Genomic DNA, 16,660 nt, shown 5'->3' on the forward strand with positions numbered 1-16,660 from the left:
TGTGGTGGAATTGAGGCCCCTTCCCAACATTCACCCTCCCCTCCCTGCCAAATACATTTCAGACAAGGCCAATTTGTTGATCTGTTATATTTAGCTATTCTTATTTGTTATAAATATGAATTATACTGCAATGTTAAGTAAATGTCAGTGGAAAGTGACAGTGATGGGAGAAAAGGGCATAAATAAAATAAAATAAAAAAGAATCTTACATATATTTTAAAAATCCAGTTTTAATTCCACATCTTCCATTAAGTTTTCCCTGATCACTCAGCTTTAATTTTCCACCTAGATACAGGTTTATTATTATTATATTTAAAAAAAATTTTTATTTAAGCTTTTTAATTTTCAAAAAATATCTATGGATAATTTTTCAACATTAACCCTTGCAAAACCTTGTGTTTCAATTTTCTCCCTCCTTGCCCTCATCTCCTCACCTAGATAGCAAGTAATCCAATATATGTTAAAGATGGTAAAAATATGTTAAATCCAATATATGTGTGTATACACACACACACATATGTACATACACACACACACAATTATCTTGCTGCAGAAGAAAAACCAAATTAAAAAGGCAAACAACAGCAAAAAGAGTGAAAATACTATGTTGTGATCCACACTCAGTTCCCACAGTTGTCTCTCTGGTTGTAGATGGTCCTCTTCATCACAAGATCATTGGAACTGGTCTGAATTATCTCATTGTTGAAAAGAGCCGTGTCCATCAGAATTGATAATTATATAATCTTGTTGTAGCTGTATACAATATTCTGAATTTGCTCATTTCACTTAGCATCAGTTCATGTCTATCCAGGCCTCTCTAAAATCATCCTGCTGATTGTTTCTTTTAGAACAAGAGTATTTCTTAACACTCATATACTATAGCTTATTTAACCATTCTCCAACTGATGGGCATCCACTTAGTTTCCACTACACTGCCACAAACATTTCTGTATATGATACAGTGATTTTTAATCAGAGGTCTGTCGTTTATTTTTAAAAAAATTTTAATAACTAAATGTAATTGTTTTAGTACTATGTATTTTGTTTGTTTAAAAAAAAAACATAACTATTAAAAGAGATCCATGGGTTTCACAAAACTCCTCCTACAGAGGTAATATTTAGGTTAATTTTTTCTTACATTTATTTTTTTCTCATACAATTTATTTTTATTGTTTACCTATTGTGTGGAGTGTTTACTAGGTAGATACTGGAGGAAATACCAAGAGCTAAGACAGAATTGATGCCCTTAAGGAATTTATTGTCTTAGTATTCCGGTTTATATATTTTATATATTTTTACTTCATACCCTACAAAATAGCAAAGATGACAAAAAAATTAGTCAAGGCTGGAGTATTTGGGGGAAGATAGGCACACTAATTCTTTGTTGGTAGAAGTATGAATGAGTATAACTATTTTGGAAAGTAATTTTGAATTATGCAAATAAAATGCTAAAATATCCATTTTTTTGACTTGGAGATTTCATTCTTAGTTTTCTACCCCACAGAAGCTATTGATAAGAAAAAAATCCCTATAAGAACCTAATTATTATTATTATTTTTTTTTTTCTGAGGCAATTGGGATTAAGTGACTTGCCCAGGGTCACACAGCAAGAACCTAATTATTTATGGCAGCATTTTTTTGTAATAACAGAGCACTGGAAACAAAGTAGATGCACATCAAATGAGGAATGGTAATGCAGGAATTCAATGAAGTATTATTATGCTGTAAGAAATGGTAAATACAGAGAAGCATGGAAAGATTTATATGAACTGATGCAAAATGAAGTAATCAGACACAGGAAAATACTACATACAATATTTACAATAATGTCAAAATGATATATTTTATGATCCTTCGAGAACAGAATCACAAAATACGGATTAAAAAATCCTAGGCTATGTATTATAATAAGAAATAGCATTGAAGAAGACAAAAAAAAAGTCAGAGAAGCAATGAAAAGTTTAATGTGCATAGGGAGAACATTGATGTTAGAATCAACACAATCTTTGAGCAAGATATAAGACTTTGAGCAAGATATAAAACATTATGTTCATAAAAAAGCATGCCCAAAGATGTATCATCCATTGCCAAAGAGAAAGTGAAAGAGGGACTAAATATATATGATAAAATCCTCTACATCTTCTTGTTTGTAGATTATATATCAAAACATTACAAGGCCTCTTCAGTAAAATCTTTAATTGTTTGAAAGAGATTTGTTTAATAATATGTATTGGAATGACAAAATAAATGGAAATGTCTCTTGTACAAACTTTGACAAGCAGTTGGATACCTAATCCATTTAGTTAGCCTATTAGTGCTATGTATATTGTATATATGTATATAGTCCTATGTACATAAACAATATTCTGGAGCAATATTGTAGAATTGGGCAGGGGAGAGAGAGACTGGGATTGCATTTGGTTTTAATAGTAACCTAAAATTTCAGAACAATTTGCTTGTTTCTCTCTTTTAGTTTTTGAGATATTGCTTAATATATAAAAAGCACAAATGAATATTTAATTTAGTTCTCATTTTCAGGGGTAAATAATAAATGGCAAAGTAGCACTGAAACTGAGATATCCTCATTCTTGTCCAAAGCACCACATATTATCTTGTTATAACAATAGTTACAATAATTTCAGTTCTAGGTGGAAAATAGACCTAGAAAAAAATTAAATACCTTGGATAGATGTTTGATCTGTACTCCAGCCACCAATCCTACAGGTTCAGCCTCCATATATTCACTACGTGGGACATCTTCAGAGTCTATATATCTCCTAAAAAGAGGTTTTGGGTATCCATACCAGTAGGAGCGCTAAGATAATAAAAACTGTATTACCAAGATAGGTAGTCAACAAACAATAGAACTGGAGGATTTTAATTGATGAAAATAACATGGCTCTTTGTTGACTAAAATGAATAGAGTATCATCCTACTTACTGAACTTCTGTTAACAAAATGTGCTTAGATTTGTCTCCAAAAATTAAATGTCAAAATTTCATTACAATGCAAATTGTCAAAATGAAGCAATTTTAAAACTGGAGTCATGGCAAAAAAGGAGAAAAAAGCAACAATATTGCAATTTTACTGTTGAATATGACTCTATGTAATACTTCATGTGGGTCAAAGATCATGCATTCTTTCAGCTTTATCAATATTCTTAATGTTGAAATTCATGTAATATATTATTTACTTCTTTAGACAGTTAATGGAATTATAAAATGAATAAAATGGGTTTATTCTTCTCTCTCAAGTTGTTCCTAAAAGTATTAATGCAACAACACTATTCTTTATCACTGGAATTCTCTTTTAAAAAGGATTTTATAATCCCAATCTTTTTTTTTTTCATTTAAGATATACTATTGAAAAGGGATAATTATTCAGAAGTTAATTATTCAAGGCTACTACAACCTAAGGAACAGCTTCAGAACTCACCTTCAAGAAGAAATACCATGGTTGAGGCATACCATACTCCCCTGGAAACACACTTTCCATATACCAGGCTACTAAAGCATAGCACAAAGAATCACACAGCATCATTCCCAGAATATGCCCAAAACTTAAGTCATCCTCAATGCTCACTGTATCCATAAGGCTATCCCACCGAACTCCATCTCCTGAAATATACAATAGGAGACAGTTATGAGATAGACTAGGCAAAGCCTAATTAGTTACGCTGAAATTGCCTGATCAATGAAAAAAAAAATTATCTGCAGTCCTACTCTCAGATTATTCTCTTTAATGGAACTTTAGCAAGTAGTAATTTGTTTTGAAATTTATATTTCAAAACAGCAGTGAATTTCAGGACCAGATTAGACACCAGGATCTATGCACTGATTTTATATGATTAATAGTAATGATTTACTCTGTGGAAATGGCCTTAACCCAGAGAAATGAATCTGATATAAGCTTTGATAAAACACTTACATGCAACATTGGTCCTTTGGTTATCACCTTATTACCAATCATACAAAAATGAATCATGTGGGCAACTAGGTGGATAGACAACCAGTCCTCAAGTCAGAAGGACCTGAGTTCAAATCTGGCCTCAGACATTTAACACTTCCTAGCTGTGTGATCCTGGGCAAGTCACTTTACCCCAACTGCCTCATCGAAAAAGCAAAAAAAAAAAAAAAAAAAAAAAGAACAATGGTCAAATAAATGTTGGTTGTAGTCACCTAATTTTTCATCAGATCATGGCACAAGCTAAGACCTGATCAGAAACAACAAATACATTGCAACAAGCTGTGAAATGAAAATTTTGATTCTAGATCAATAAAACATTATTGCTTTTGATTTACAGAGTTTTGCTAGGTTAGGACCAGAAATCTAGGGAATGGAACTTGGAATGCAAGGATTCTGTAATACAGATAACTAAAAGAGGGCACTAGGGAAAATCTAATTGTCTATATCTCTGTTCCCTGTCCCAGGTAATCTCTTAGAAAAATACCCACTCCTTCTACTCCCTTACCATGTACTTCTCAATGCTTTGTTTGGTTTCTGATTTTATATTCTCTCAAAGTTCAACGTTGATTATTGCTGAAATTAATGACCATTTTTCTTTCTTTCCTCATTCTTTGCCTTTCTATAGCATTACGATTATCCCATTCTTTCCTGAATAGTTTCTCTTTATTTGCCTTCAATATACTGCTTTGTCACAATATTCTGCCTCCATTATGCCTTCTTGATTCCCATTGGTTTACTCTTTTTCCATCTGTGTAGGTGTCCCCAAAGGTTCAAATCTGAGTCTTTTCTGCATTTCTCAACATTTGATTCCCACTATTCCTACTCTCAATGATCATTTCAATGATCTTGCTCTGGTCCCATATCTCAAACTCACTGTCACCCAGCATCTTAAAATAAATCTATCTTTAAGCGAACTCATTATCTTCTCCTTAATCTCCCCATATAGCTCACTGCTCTTTCCAATTTACCTCTTTCTGCTGATGGCACCATCATCCTTCCAGTCATTGAGTTATTTAGTGCTTAAGAAATCTTTGACTCATTACTATCCCTCATTCCCCAACATTCTAAACCATGTTGGATTTATATACACATATGTAATTATCATCTTATCTTCATTTACACAGATTTTCTGCTAGTTCAAGCTTTTATTACCCCCTTCACTTGGACCATTGTAATAGCTCCCTAATTGGTCTCTTTGTTTCCATTCATTTCCTTTTCCAATTCATACTTCAACAAGCTAGCTAAATAATCTTCCTAAGATATCTCCTTATTCTGCAGGGCTGTCTTTCTCCCTTGAGGAGGCCCATAGAGTGTGTGACTCCAATAAATACTCTTTTCTTGATTTAGAGATAATTTGATACTTAATTCTCAATGATGTGGTATAAGCAATGATACCACAATACATATCCTAGTACCCAAACATCTACCCCTAATAATTCTAGCACCTAATGTGAGGCTCAGTTTTTGATTCTGACCCTCTCAAGACATTTCTAGAAGCAGGCTGGCTAGCATAAAGGGAAACTTTGGGTCCTGATCTGCAAGTTCTCTCTAGGTGGGGAATGCTTAATTGGAGAATTTTGCATTTCCTCTCCTCCCCTAAGCTATATGTCAGCCATATTAATCAATATTGTTTTAAACTATTAAAAATAACTAGATACTACATAATTGGAATATTGTTGTGGTATAGGAAATGATGAGTTGGTGGAGTTAGAAAACTATGGAAAGACTTGGACTTATGAAGGATGATTATGTACTTTCAGAGAAACAGAAAAAACAAATGTAGTACAGTCTTACATATCTATGTCTAATCTATATCTCTGAATGTACATGTGCATAAATATGTTTGATCATAGATCTGTGTATTTATGTGAATATGTCTGTGTGTATATATATATAAAAATAAATATATGCATGCATGTACATATATATATATGCATATCTAGGTCTACATATATACAAATATCATAGATGTGTGTAACTGTAGCCTTCTTGAGAGAAGTGGGAAGGGGAAGAAAGGGAAAAAAGAATAAAGTAGAAAGTCTACAGCTTAGAACAAAAAAAACTATAAGGAAAGCAAAGATGGGAGCTCTGAATACAATAGTATTTATTATATGTTTCCCTGAAATGATATTTTAATCCCCCCCATATTCTGCTGTGTCCATGGCAATTTTTTTACTTCTTTTTTTTTTATTCTGTATTTAAGTTTTAGATAAGTAAACAACAACAACAACAAAAAACTTCTGAAGTACTCTTCTGAACAACTTTTATTTACTGATTACTAGACATGCTTTTAATTTCTTGAATAAATCCAAAAGGAATAAGAGAACCTTCCCTCTTCCCCTCCAAACTCAGTCTTACCTCCTCACAAATAGTAAAAATCAGATAGCATTATTGCTTTGAAACTCAAGAACTTTCCAAGTAACTGATGGGCTGGAGTCAGTCAGTCTATTGGCTATTCCTCCAGGGCAATTATGCAGTTGTATTGCCTAAGTCCAAAACAGAAGCCCAAGATCAGGCATACCTTTCCTAAATGATATAATGAAACTTTCCAATTCCTTGGCCTCTTAACTAGATCCAACTGCCTCATCTTTGTCATGGTCTTGTGTGAGACAACAGGACATCAAATAAACTAGATTAGGACCATTCAAGATCAAAAGAGTTCCACCATATATGCACAGAACCTAGCTCTTATTTATCAATCCTAGGAATAATGCTAGAAGAATGGAAAAAAGATAAAGAGCTAGTATGATGCCAGGAACACTGAAGACACAAACTCTCAAGAGAATAACTCCAAAGCACATCCGTATGTGCAAAAATGTTTGTGGCAGCCCTTTTTGTAGGCTAGAAATTGGAAATTGAATGGATGTCCATCAATTGGAGAATGGTTAAATAAATGGTGATATGTATATGAATGTTATGGAATATTATTGTTCTGTAAGAAATGACCAGCAGGATGAATACAGAGACTTGGAGAGATTTACATGAACTGATGCTAAGTGAAATGAGCAGAACCAGGAGATCATTATACACGGCAACAACCAGACAACATGATGATCAATTCTGATGGATGTGGCTCTCTTCAACAATTAAATGATTCAAACCAATTCCAAATATTCAGCAGTGAAGAGAGCCATCTACACCCAGAGAGAGGACTATGGGAATTGAGTGTGGATCACAACATAGGATTTCTACTCTTTCTGTTATTGTTTGCTTGCATTTTTGTTTTCCTTCTCAGGTTTTTTTTTCTTTCTAGATCCAATTTTTCTTGTGCAGCAAGATAACTATAAATATGTATACATATATTGTATTTAACATATACTTTAACATATTTAACATGTATTGGACTACCTGCCATTTAGGGGAGGGGATGGGGGGAAGGAGGGGAAAAGTTGGAACAGAAGGTTTTGCAAGGATCAATGTTGAAAAATTACCCATGCATATATCTTTGTAAATAAAAAGAAATAATAAAAAACTACAAAAAGAAAAAATAAAATAAAGAACAGATGAGTCGAGAAACAATAGATAATTTCAATATAGAGAATTATAATACAAAAATCCTAGACAACCAACTAATTAAAACCTCCCTTTCAAATACTAACAATTCCAATACTGCTCAAATTGTTTGTAAAAAGATCAAAAACAGGAATGAATCCTAACCAAATTTCTTTAATGTTACAAATATGTTTTTGATATTTAAATCAGGAAGGTTCACAACAGAGAAAGAAAAAAATGAAACATCCTTAATTTTGATGCAAAAATATTAAGTGAAATATCAGCAAAAAGGCTACCCAGCAACAGATAGGAAAAATAAAATACTACCAGGCTGTAGTCATAACAAGAATGCAGAACTAATTTCAATTTAGGCCTAACTCTGAACAAGCTAAATAGAAAGCCTACCTATCAAAACCCAGCATTTCATAGGCATAGTCCAAGGTTCCAGGAAAAAGAAGTGAGGATGTCCAATGATGACGACACCATGGGGGAAACAGTGTGGTTATTTTAGGTAATGCCACAGCCACACTTCATTACACCTCTGCCAATGAGCATGCGTCTCACTGGACCTGATTCCTCCTGAGGGCACTTGGCTGTCCTTCCTAGCACTGGCTGCACTTTTTATTCATTCTCTCAACTTTCTGAGTTGGAATACTCTTTACTCTTCATTTCAGGTTTTCCCCTTATCACTTTCACTCAGTAACTTTTCCTTTGAGGTTCACAAAATTCATCTATCACCTAATCAAAATTCGAGTAGTTATTGTCTACAGACTTCCAGGACACTCTTTTTCTATTAACAATGAGTTTAGAACCTGACTCTTAATATTTCCTCCTCAATTTCTGCCCTTATGCTAGGGAACTTTACTATAATATTGAAAATCTGTCAAATACCCTAACCTATTTTAACTACTTATTTCCCATGACCAGCTCTTCTATCCTTCTCAGTAACACACAAAAATAGTCACATCCTTGATATTGTCAAAATCCACAGAAATAGCATTTTCATGCAGTATCTTTACCTCCTCAGGTAAAATTTTAGTTGGACACCTGCTACTAAGGGAAAATCATTAGAGGGATCCTAAACCTACTTTTGTGAGTCTGGTCTGGGGGAGGTTCTTTGCCCTGATAGTCTTTTGAGATGAGAGTAAAATTGCTTGAACAGTTATTCAGGACTAAATCACCAAAAAACATGGATCATGAATGTATCTAGTTTAAGATCATATTCCAGTCTGGCTCACCATCTTATCCCTATTTGTTCTGTTTCAACTGTCTTCTATCTAATCTCAACTGTCTTGACCCAAGACCATTGACACTACTACAGTAACTAATCAGGGACATCACTGAATAAACACAAGCCATGGTGAGTCTAGTATTATCTCTTAAAGTACTACACCATTTGGATCAAGCCTTAGTTATCCTATCCTACCACCCTAATAGTTCCATAGATTATTTCTGGTCCAAAGCTCATGACGCTTTCCCTTTTCTTCTACACAATTAATCACACTGACATATTCGTTTAAAAAGATCTCCAAGGATGGGATGATTTATTAAGTAGTTCTTTAAGTTCTCATTTAAACTCATTCTACATATTTATATCAGTGACAACTTTTTTCAGTCCAAGATAGCTCTCAGTGGATAGAATACACTTAGGTTAGCAAAGTCTCCTGTTGGAGATTTAGCACTGCTTCCTTTTCTGCTATCTTCAAACATACCTAGATCTAATTTAAAACTTTCACTTCACCTTACCTTCTTCAATACTGTCCTACATCTTTCCTGAATTTCATAGGCAAATTCTTAGAAAAATCTGCCTGTATTTTATCTCAACTCAGATGATTCCCTTAAGTAAATGTCAAGCCTTAACTCTCTTCTGATTTTCATACTGAATTTTCAACTACATGATTAAAAAGGCATCCCACAAATTCAAATGTTCAAAACAAATGCTAGGTAATACTGTATTGATACAGAACCAGAGGTAACGATAAAAATGAAAAAAGTTCCTATTCTTAAAGAGCTTATGCTCTTAAAATGGATATAATATATAATATATACTTATATGCCAACATGTGTATATGTATATACATTTATATACACAAAAACAAAACAGATATAAGGTCATTTTTTTTTTTTTTTGTGGAGAGATATATAGCAGATGGGGATGTCAAGAAAGACTATGTAGAAGGTGGTACTTATGGTTATTGTTGAATATCAAAGGAAAGTTGGGATTCTAAAAGGTAGTGATGAGAAGAATATATATTTCAGTGCATGTCATGGAGTTGGGAAATAAAGGAACATGAAAAAGTTCTAACAAAAACAAGAAATAAATATCTTTTTCTTTAATATCACTCCTTCTCTTAAACTCCCTATACATGTCAAAGGTACTGCCACTCTTCTAGTTACTCAAGTTTACAATTTCACAATCACCCTTAACTTCCTTTCTTCATCACCCTTTGATTTCGCTGGGCTAACCCCCTGATGCCGTGTACCCCCCCTTTCTCCCCACCCTGTCTCTCTGTCTCTCTCTCCTACTCCCTTTGTCTTCCCCCCCCACCTCTCTCTCTCCTATTCACTGTCCATCTGCAAGAGTTTTGCTTCTGACTACAATCTCCCTCAAACTGTCCTCCCTTCATTCTTTCCTTCCCCTTTCTTGGATTCCCTTGCCTTCCTACTTTCTTGTAGAGTAAGAATACATTTATATAGCCAATTTAGAATGTATGTTATTCCCCCCATCTCCTCCTCTACTGTAAAGTTCTTTTGTACCTATTTTATGTCAGATAATCTACCTCTTTCTACCTGTCCCCTTCCCATTCTCTCCAGTATATTCCCCTTCCTTAATTTTGAAATTAAAGAAAAAATTAACCCATTATATTCAACTCACCCTCTATTTATGTATACTCCTTCTACTTTCCTAAAAATGAAGAAATTCTTATGGGTTACAACTATCATCTTCTCATATAGAAATATAAACAGTTTAACCTTATTGAACCCCTTATGATTTCTTTTAGATGTTTACCCTTTAATGCTTCACTTGAATCTTGTATTTAAAATTCAGATTTTCTATTCACGTTCTGATTTTTCCCACAGGAATGTTTTAAAGTCTTCTATTTCACTAAACATTCATTTTTACTCCCGAAGGATTATAATCACATTTGCTTGACAGGTTATAATTCTTGGTTGTTATTCTAGCTCTTTTGCCTTTTATAATATCATATTCTAAGCCCTGTACTCCTTTAATGTGTTAGTTGCTAAATTATGTGTTATCTTGAATAGGGCTCCATGATACCTAATTATTTCTTTCTAGCTACCTGCAATATTGTCTCTTTGACCTGGGAGCTCTGGAATTTGGTTATAATATTTCTGGGAGTTTTCATTTAGTAATTTCTTTCAGAAGGTGATAGGCAGATTCTTTCAATTTCATTTTGCCCTCTGATTCTAGAATACTAGGGCAGTTTTCTTTGATAATTTTTCTTGGCTCATTATCAAAACATAGCTAAAAAGTAGCATGGATTAGCAGATAAAGATAATAGATCAAACATCTGAAATAAGAATGGACCTCAAAATCCAGAGCTAGCCTTGCAGTAAGGAAGTTCAATATTCAATGGCTCAGTGATCCCAAATCATAACTTTTAAGTGCCCCAGGTAAATTCCTATGACTATATTTGATTTGAAAAATAGGTGCTGATCTGCAGGTTAGAAAAATTTACTCACATGGAGTTCCCTACATCAATGAAATAAGAGGTCTCATTCAAACTTCAATTCCACAACAAAACAACAACAATATTCATAGGCACATAGTTCTGGAATTGAAAAGGACATCGTAAGTCATCTATTATAATCATGTCATTTTGCAAATGAGTAAACTGAGGCCCAGGGAGGTTAAGTTAATTGTCCAAAATTATAAAGATAGTCAGCATGAGAGGTGGATTTTGAACCTAGGCACTAGAGATCCAGTATCAGGGCTCTCTCAATTGTACCTATAAATCAAGCCATCTAGGTCCAACGTAGAGCTAAAAATTAATTTCCATTATAACATCCAATCAAATGGTCATGTTGTCTAGACTCTTCTTGAAAACCTCCAATGAAGAGAAACTCACTAGCTCCAGAAGTAGTCCATTTTGCTTTTAGACCGCATTGTCATGAAGAGGCTTCTTACCCATGAAAGCCTAAAATTGTCTCTTTGTACCCACTGTTGGAGCAAAGTAAAACAAGTTTGAAACCTCTAATATATGACAGTTTTTCAAATATCTAAAAATAGCTATCATGTTCCCTGAGTCTTTCATTCTCCATCCTAGGTAAGTTACTGCCAGTTTCTTCAATTATGATTATTAAAAGAAATCTCCAAAAAGAGACTGTGGCCACTCTCTTTCTTAATCTATTTTGGAATTTAATGCTATGTATAAAAATCAATCAATAAGTATCCATTTAGTAATGGCTACTATGTGTGAATCAAAGGGCTGGATGTTGGATCTATAAATACAAGAAATGAAATAATCCTTTCAAAAGGAGGTATATTCTAATAAGGGAAAAAGTTTGCAGGTGTGTGTGTGTGTGTGTACATGTGCACATGCGCACATTATATGTGTATATATATAATATATGTGTGTGTATATATATATATATATATGTATAAAGAGAATAAATTTAAGCAAATATGAAATAAGCAATTTTGGAAGAAGATGGAAATGAATAGTTTGGGATATCAGAAAAGGCTTCACTTAAAAAGTGCTGTTTCAGTTGCATCCTGAAGGAAGAAAATTCTATGAGGCAGAGGTGGGGAAGAAGTGAATTATGGGAAGTAAGGATAGCAAATAAAGATATAACATGTAAGTGTAAAAAATAGAAAATGACATGGGAGTGTAGTATGTAAGAAAAGAAGGCCTGCTTGGCTGGATTGCAGAGTTTATCAGGAAAAGTAATACATAAAGGTTAGGTTGTGAAGGGCTCTAAAAGCTAAACAAAGTAATTTTGATAGTTTATTCCAATAAAGTAAAAGGGAGATGCTAGAGTTTATTGAAAAAGAGAATGACATGGTCAAATTTGTCCTTACAGAAATTCTGGCAGCAATGTGGAGGGTGATATGACATTTGATGTGAGAAGACTAATTAGGAGATAAGTTCAGTATTCCACGTAAAAGATAATTAGGACTGAATTAAGTTGTAATCTATGTGAGCAGAGAGTTGTCACATATAAGAGCTATGGAAGTAAAAATTAAAAGATATGGCAACTGATTGCATATGTGGAATGAAAGACGTTAAGAATAATAATTAAGTTAAAAATCTGAAAAACTAAAAAAAATCATGGTAGAAGAGGGGGTACATGCCATATTTGAGATATTCCAGGGATATCCAGTTTGAAATATCCAACAGGCAACTGGAGATGTGAGAATTCAGCTCAGGGGCTATGGCATGAAGCTATTGGAATAAAGATTATAATTAATTTTATGGTAGTTGGTAAGGTCTACAAGAGTAAAATTTTAGAGAAGAAAAGGAAGAGAAGGGGCAGGGAGAGGAGGGAAGATAGTCTAGGACAGAGCCTTTGATAGTGATAGTGAAAGAGATGACAAATTAGCAAAGATGATTAAGAAAGATTCCTAAGAAAGAAAATAGGAAAACTGGGAGAGAATATGCCAAGAAAACAGGAGAGAGTATCTAGGAAGAGGGTGGTCAATAGTGTCAAATGCAACAGAGAGGTCAAAAAAGTTTAAGGAATGAGATAAGAATATTAGATTTGAATTTTAGGTGGTCATTGGTAATTTTAGAAAAAAAAAAACATTTAGTTCAATGATGGAATCAAAACACAGATCACAGGACACTGAGGAGCTTAAACTGAGAATGAGATAATTTTTTTCCTAGGAGTTTAGCTAAGAAAGGAATGAAAATAACTTGAGGAGATGGTGGAGTCCAGTGCAGGTTTTTAAGGATAGGTAAGATTTGGGCATGTGTGATGACAGTAGAGAAAAAAACTACTATATAATGGGCTGAAACTGAGCAGATGCACTGAAGTTCAGACAAGCAAGCACTTAAGGTTAATTACCAATTGGACAATACTCTATTAGCATTTGCTTGGAAAATGGCCTGCCCCACCATTCTGTGCTGGCTCGATCTGTTGGCTTGTAGAGAGATTTGCAGGAGGGATTAAAGGGTGGAGTGAGAATGTCAGAGTGACTTCTGGCCTGATTCGTGTTGCCATTCATCTCAGGGTCACAAAGAATAAAGATCAAAGACTTTTGCTTATCCTGACTCTGGCTGATTCTAAAGTATCCTGGGTGCCAACGAGGTCATCACACTACTAGATAAGGTTAAAAAATAGAGACAAGACATGTAGAAGACCAGAACATCTTGTATAATCTACTACTTAAACAGATCTTTAAAATTTATTTTTACTGTTTGCTTTGATAAATGTTTGTTTGCTTACTTAAGTATTTGACTTGAGGGGATTTAAACTGACTGAGATTAATTAAATAGTTATCTTCTTTGTCTAGGGTAACACTTATCTTCTTCTTTATACTCCCATCTGAAGTAATCAGGGGAAGTAGCTTTTATTCTGAATTCTGAATAAAGAACCATACCCCTAGACTGTTATCTAACAAATATAATTCTAGTTCAATATCCCTCTTGAAGAATTGATCACTCATAGTTTTCTTTCTATTTATCATACAGGTAGATATTTTTCTTGGAATACAATTTTCTAAATATATCCATTTCATCATTTTACAACCCTATTTAGGAATGTATTTTGGTTTTCTATTGAACACTGGACAAAGACTAAACTCGTATGCCTAGTATTCAAATCCTTCATAAAATGGCCCTATGAATCTAATTTTATTTCCTTTTATGGTCTAACACAAAAACTTAACCCTCAGTTGAGGTAGGTCTATTTTCTCAAGGATATATTTACACAGTTTCAAGTTTTCCTTATTATAAATTCCTTGTCTAGAATACACTACTCTCTTGTGAACGAATCCAATCATTTTGGAGAGTAGTTTGGAACTATGCTCAAAAAGTTATCAAACTGTGCATACCCTTTGATCCAGCAGTGTTACTACTGGGATTATATCCCAAAGAGATTATAAAGAAGGGAAAGGGACCTGTATGTGCACGAATGTTTGTGGCAGCCCTGTTTGTAGTGGCTAAAAACTGGAAACTGAATGGATGTCCATCAGTTGGAGAATGGCTGAATAAATTGTGGTATATGAATATTATGGAATATTACTGTTCTGTAAGAAATGACCAACAGGATGATTTCAGAAAGGCCTGGAGAGACTTACATGAACTGATGCTGAGTGAAATGAGCAGGACCAGGAGATCATTATATACTTCAACAACAATACTATATGATGACCAATTCTGATGGACCAGGCCATCCTCAGCAACGAGATCAACCAAATCATTTCCAATGGAGCAGTAATGAACTGAACCAGCTATGCCCAGAAAAAGAACTCTGGGAGATGACTAAAAACCATTACATTGAATTCCCAATCCCTATATTTATGCACACCTGCATTTTTGATTTCCTTCACAAGCTAATTGTACAATATTTCAGAGTCTGATTCTTTTTGTAAAGCAAAATAACGTTTTGGTCATGTATACTTATTGTGTATCTAATTTATATTTTAATATATTTAATATCTACTGATCATCCTGCCATCTAGGGGAGGGGGTGTGGGGGGGTAAGAGGTAAAAAATTGGAACAAGAGGTTTGGCAATTGTTAATGCTGTAAAGTTACCCATGCATATATCCTGTAAATAAAAGGCTATTAAATAAAAAAAATAAAACACCATGTTAAAAAAAAAATAGAATACACTACTCTTTCCTTTTGTTCTCTCTTCTTTGGTCTCAAAACTCAACACAAATACTGCCCTCTTCAACAAACACTTCAATTTAATTATTATTATTATTATTTGCAAAACACCACATGATAGGTTCTGTAGATGAAAAGACAAAAATGAAGTGGTTCCTTCCCTTAGGAAGTTTATATTCTACTAGCAGAATAGTAAAAATATGAGTAAATACAATATAAACTAAGGAGAGAAAAAAAATACAAATACTTTAGGAAGCTGAGAGAGAGCTTTACCAGGAAAATAGCATTCATAAGGAGCTTTCAATGAAGATAAAAATTCTGAAAAGGAGGAGAAAACTCATTCCAGCCATAAAAGTTAGCTTGTGAGAATCATATAGGTGATGAAAGGAAATTTTGGGAAGACCCAGCAGTGGCTGTTATGTAGTGTGGAGGAAGGAAAAGAATATGAAATAAAGCTGAAATCATATGCTAGATAACATTCTAAGAAGCTTGTGTTTTATTCCAAAATTCATTGGTAGTCACAGAAAGTTTAAGTATAGGGTAAGAGCTGTGCCTCAGAAAAGTTTATGTTAGAAAATCTTTGGAAGATGGATTATACAGGAAAGAAACTGGATACAAGGTGACCAACTGGCAGGCCTATATATTATATATATATATATATATATATATATATATTCTCATAGTTTATATATTTGTCAATATACTATTAATAGATCAAGTCACTTGCTGAGAGAAAGAGAGAGAGAGAGAGAGAAAGAGTATAGCCTAGACAAGAGGCAATAAAAGCCTAAATAAATAGGGTGGTGGCCAGTGAGTAAATAGAAGGAAAGGGATGTGAGAGACATCCCTAAGCTAGAATAAGACTTGTATGCAGAATTCATAATACTTCTCCCTTCTCTGAACAACACAACATTTATGTTGTCTTATATTTCACAATTGTTTTTTATGTTCAGTTTCAAACTTAGTGGAAATTTCTCAAGGAACTTATTTCTTATGCTTTTGTATTTTTAGACAATCTTGCATAGTTGTTCAAGTTCTAAGAGGCATTTAATAGCCTTTTCTTTTTGACTATGTGAAACAAAAGTAAATTTTGAAAGAGAATTTGAGTCATTATGGTTTACTTCAGGATCAATCACTTTGTTGATGACTTTAGTAAATCTCATTCTATCCATATCTGTCACGAAACTCTTAATTGTATAAGTCACAGTCTCCTTGGAAAGGATATAGCAAACAAAAATTTAATTATCAATAAGCTTTCATTTCTTAGAACTACCCCAAATTCCCTCCAAATAACTGGCTAAAACCAGGACATTTTCAATTCTATTTAAAGTTCTAGGATGGGGGGAGGGCCAAGATAGTGGAGAGGCCACATGCTTCTTTCTGATCTTCCCCCAGGACTCTCAA

At 33.8% G+C, this 16,660-nt stretch overlaps 1 protein-coding gene across 1 annotated transcript in view; it reads right to left on the reverse strand.

Annotated features, from left to right (window-relative positions):
• LOC100920109 (ATP-binding cassette sub-family A member 3-like) overlaps positions 1-16,660 on the reverse strand; it is a 165,941-nt gene that overhangs the window by 88,902 nt on the left and 60,379 nt on the right. Inside the window, exons 11-12 of the mRNA XM_031942112.1 lie at positions 3,436-3,617; positions 2,681-2,815 (exon numbers count right to left, since the gene is read on the reverse strand). Of these exons, the coding sequence (XP_031797972.1) occupies positions 2,681-2,815; positions 3,436-3,617 (317 nt within the window). The remainder of the gene's footprint in view (positions 1-2,680; positions 2,816-3,435; positions 3,618-16,660) is intronic.

The sequence above is a fragment of the Sarcophilus harrisii genome, chromosome 1 (assembly GCF_902635505.1).
Source record: "Sarcophilus harrisii chromosome 1, mSarHar1.11, whole genome shotgun sequence".
Lineage (NCBI taxonomy): Eukaryota > Metazoa > Chordata > Mammalia > Dasyuromorphia > Dasyuridae > Sarcophilus > Sarcophilus harrisii.